Raw genomic sequence first — 4656 nt, forward strand, 5'->3', positions numbered from 1 at the left:
AAACTAGAGCCTGCTGGAATTGGCTCTGATAATAAACCAACAATTAGTCTTCCATTAATTAGTTTCCCTGAGGGAAGGCCTTGTTAAGAAGAACAGAATACATTTCAAAATGGTTCATTTCCACCTCCCACTGCCAGAAGCATGAGGGGGATTTTTCTCTGATATTTACTGTGGGAATCTGGTCAAATTCCTAGAGGTAAATTTCAAAATATTTTGAGCCCCCCTCATGACTGCTTCTCCCCCATCTACATTGAGCCTCCAGCAATTTGTCTATTGCAGTTCAGATATTCCTGTTCCAGCTCTGGTTTCCACAGTGGCTTCTGCTCTTGGGTCTCTGTGCCAGTAAGTAATCTGTGACTTTCTGTATTTCCCTGTCTCTTTAATTTTGGGAGTAGTGGTTTGCCCTGTGTCCTCCCCTCTCTTACACAGCCAAGAAGAGTTGTTGATTTTTTTCAGTCTGCTCAGCTTTTTATTTGTTGGAGTGGTGATTTCAAATCCCCTTACATTCAGAACTAGAAACTGGAAGTCCTTGACAGTGTCTTTTGATGGAAAAAATTTTCACCTTTTATGAAGTCTAATTTGTCTGTTTTTAAAATTTTGTTGCCTGTACCATATCCAAGGAATCATCACCAAACCCAATGTCATGAAGCTTTTGCCCTATCTTCTTCTAAGAATTTTACAGTTTTAGGTCTTACATTTAGGTCATGGATCTATTTGAGTTAATGTTTGTATGTGGTGTTAAGTAAGGGTATAACTTCATTCTTTTGCATGTGGATTTCCTGTTTTCCCAGCACCATTTGTTGAAAAGACTGTCTTTCCTCCCATTGAATAGTCTTAGCACTTTGGTTGAAAATCGTCTGACCATATATGTAAGGATTTATTTCTGGGCTCTCTGTTCTATTCCATTGGTCTATATGTCTGTCTTTATGACAATACCACACTGTTTTGATTACTGTAGCTTTGTAGCAAGTTTTGAAATCAGGAAGTGTGAGTCCTCCAACTTTGTTCTTCTCTTTCAGGATTCTTTTGGCATTTAGGGTCACTTGAGATTCCATATACTGATTACCAAAAACTAAAGAAGGAAGCCCCATTTTGTCACTGCCAGAGAGAAGACAAAAATGGTAAGGAGATAAATTATTTCAAATATGAAGGGAAAAAAAAGGCAAGATTTTAAAGTAAAGTGAGAATGGTAGGAAAGGAGTAGTGCTTTTGCGATGCTGTTTTCAAGGAGAGGTGGCCAGGGAGGCCGGTGCCTGCTGCTCTCACTTCTGCTCTTCACAGCCTGTGGGGCTGGCAGCAGCCAGATCCACTACTCGGTCCATGAAGATGCCAAACACGGCAGCTTCGTGGGCTGCATCGCTCAGGACCTGGGGCTGGAGCTGGCCGAGTTGGTGTCATACCTGTTCTGGGTGGCGTCCAAAAGCCATGGACGTAAATCTGCAGAACGGCATTTTGTTTGTGAATTCTCGGATTGACCGGGAGGAGCGATGCAAACAGAACACGAAATATAGTATCCACCTGGAGGTGATCGTGGACAGGCCGCTGCAGGTGTTGCATGTGGAGGTGGAGGTGAAGGACATTAATGATAATCCACAGGTCTTTAGAGTGAGAGAACAAAGGTTATTTATTCCTGAATCTAGGCTGCTGGATTCACGTTTCCCGATAGAGGGCGCTGCTGATGCAGACATTGGTACCAACGCTTTTCTAACATACACTTTCAGCTCCAGTGATTATTTCTCTTTGGATGTACAGGCAAGTGATGAACTGAGTAAGTCACTTTTGCCTGAACTGAGGAAGTCTGTGGATAGAGAAGATACACCAGAACTTCGTTTATTATTGACAGCCAGTGATGGGGGCAAACCAGAACTAGAAGGTACAGTTCAGCTGCTGATCACGGTGCTCAACATTAATGATAACGCCCCATGGTTTGCCCAGGCCGTGTACAGAGTACACTTATTAGATACTACTAATGTTCCAGCAAATGGAACATTAATGACCACATTAAACGCCTCTGACGCTGACAAAAGTGTAAATGGCGAAATTGTCTTTACTTTGGCAATGTTGTTTCTCTTAACATAAACAAACAAACAAACAAACAAAAAAACAAATTCAAAATTGATTCCAGCTCAGGGGAAATTAGGCTAATTGGTAGACTGGATTATGAAGAAACGAAATCCTACGAAATTCAGGTAAAAACAGTTGATAAAGGAGGTCCTCCAATGTCAAATCACTGCAAGGTTTTAGTGGAAGTGCTGGATGTAAATGATAATGCTCCGGAACTGGCGGTCACATCCGTCTTTGCCTGTAAGAGAGGAGTCTCCACTCAGCACCGTCATCGCCTTCATCTCCTTGTCTGACCGTGACTCTGGGGTCAATGGGTAGGTGACCTGCACCCTGACGCCTCATGTCCCCTTCAAGCTGGTGTCCACCTTCAAGAATTACTATTCGCTGGTGTTGGACAGTGCCCTGGATCGCGAGAGTGTGGCAAACTATGAGGTGGGGGTGACCGCGAGGGACGGGGGCTCGCCTTCTTTGTCGGCCACCGCCAGCTTGTCCGTGGAGGCGGCCGACATGAACGACAACGCGACCGCGTTCGCACAGCCCGAGTACACGGTGTTCGTGAGGGAGAACAACCCGCCCGGCTGCCACATCTTCACGGTGTCGGCGCGGGACGCGGACGCGCAGGAGAACGCGCTGGTGTCCTACTCGCTGGTGGAGCGGCGGGTGGGCGAGCGAGCGCTGTCGAGCTACGTGTCGGTGCACGCGGAGAGCGGCAAGGTGTACGCGCTGCAGCCGCTGGACCACGAGGAGCTGGAGCTGCTGCAGTTCCAGGTGAGCGCGCGCGACGCGGGCGTGCCGCCTCTGGGCAGCAACGTGACGCTGCAGGTGTTCGTGCTGGACGAGAACGACAACGCGCCGGCGCTGCTGCTGCCCGGGCCGGGCGGCGGGGCGGGCGCGCTGAGCCAGCGGGTGGCTCGGTCGGTGGGCGCGGGCCACGTGGTGACGAAAGTGCGCGCGGTGGACGCGGACTCGGGCTACAACGCGTGGCTGTCGTACGAGCTGCAGCCGGCGGCGGGTGGCGCGCGCAGCCCGTTCCGCGTGGGGCTGTACACGGGCGAGATCAGCACGACGCGCGCCCTGGACGAGGCGGCGCGCCGCGCCAGCTCCTGCTGGTGCTGGTGAAGCACCACGGCGAGCCGGCGCTGACGGCCACGGCCACGGCCACCGTGCTGCTGTCGCTGGAGGACAGCGGCCAGGCGCCCAAGGCCTCTTCGCGGGCGTCGACGGGCGCCGCTGGCGCGGAGGCCGCTCTGGTGGATGTGAACGTGTACCTGATCATCGCCATCTGCGCGGTGTCCAGCCTGTTGGTGCTCACGCTGCTGCTGTACACGGCGCTGCGGTGCTCGGCGCCGCCCAGCGAGGGCGCGTGCGGGCCCGGGAAGCCCACGCTGGTGTGCTCCAGCGCGGTGGGGAGCTGGTCTTACTCGCAGCAGAGGCGGCAGCGGGTGTGTTCTGGGGGCGGGGGGCCGCCCAAGACCAACCTCATGGCCTTCAGCCCCGGTTTTTGTCCAGATCTGAGCACGTAGGGAAGAAGTGAACATCCAGAGACAAACTCCGTAATATAAGTTCAACTTCCAAGCTTTGGCTTTAGTTTTTTTAAATTTTTACTTATCTAACCATCTCTTCAAATGTCACTTTAAAAGATGTATTCCAAGTGTTCACTAAAATTGCAACAAATCTTACCATTTATTGTAGATATTTATTCTATTACTTAATAGCTGCATCTTGACTAGAACTTGGAATCAAACAACAAAAAAACTAATGTAGGAACAAATTGCCATATTCCTTGGTTCAAAGAGTAGGATACTTTTGAAAGAATACTGAAATATTAAGCAATCTTGATCATATTTAACACAGAATCTTAACGTAGTCAAATACATTGTCATTTTCAAGTTTATTTATAGCTCGGAATGAAACGTCAAGCCCTGGACAAAAAATTATAGGCAGATTTACAGAAACCATCTGCCTTCCCTTAAGGTTTTACGTTTCAAAGTGGGCAATTAAAAAAAATCGTTTTAAACAAAAGTAATTTACAATATATTTGTAGGGTGATATTTTAATTTTTATGTTAAAATATACAACTATTTTTTCGTTGCTTTTATGATCAGTATCCTGATGCCAACGACTTTGAGTTCTCCTGGTTCTAGAAAGCTTAGCGTGGAATGAATTTTTTAGTATAGGATCTGGTTAGGAAACAACACCTTCCATTTACTCACAAATGTTCTAAGACACTTTATTTATTTATTTTTAAATTTATTTTTTTAATTTATTTATTTTTGGCTGCATTGGGTCTTCGTTGCTGCACGCGGGCTTTCTCTAGTTATGGTGAGCGGGGGCTACTCTTCGTTGCTGTGTGCGGGCTTCTCATTGCGGTGGCTTCTCTTGTTGCAGAGCACGGGCTATAGGCACGCAGGCTTCAGTAGTTGTGGCACGTGGGCTCAGTAGTTGTGGCTCGCGGACTGTAGAGCGTGGGCTCAGTAGTTGCGGCGAATGGGTTTAGTTGCTCCGGGGCATGTGGGATCTTCCTGGACCAGGGCTCGAACCCGTGTCCCCTGCGTTTGCAGGCGGATTCTTAACCACTGCAGCACCAAGGAA

The 4656-nt window shown here is 48.5% G+C and overlaps 1 protein-coding gene across 1 annotated transcript; it reads left to right on the top strand.

Annotated features, from left to right (window-relative positions):
• The first annotated feature begins 1214 nt into the window (after positions 1-1214).
• On the top strand, positions 1215-3627 carry LOC132363819 (protocadherin alpha-1-like). The gene is given in 5 exon segments (XM_059919514.1): positions 1215-1423; positions 1425-2066; positions 2102-2293; positions 2295-3148; positions 3151-3627. Coding segments are annotated over 5 exon segments (2334 nt in total). The 3' UTR covers positions 3588-3627.
• The last annotated feature ends 1029 nt before the right edge of the window (positions 3628-4656 follow it).

Source organism: Balaenoptera ricei, chromosome 3 (genome assembly GCF_028023285.1).
Source record: "Balaenoptera ricei isolate mBalRic1 chromosome 3, mBalRic1.hap2, whole genome shotgun sequence".
Classification (NCBI taxonomy): Eukaryota; Metazoa; Chordata; class Mammalia; order Artiodactyla; family Balaenopteridae; genus Balaenoptera; species Balaenoptera ricei.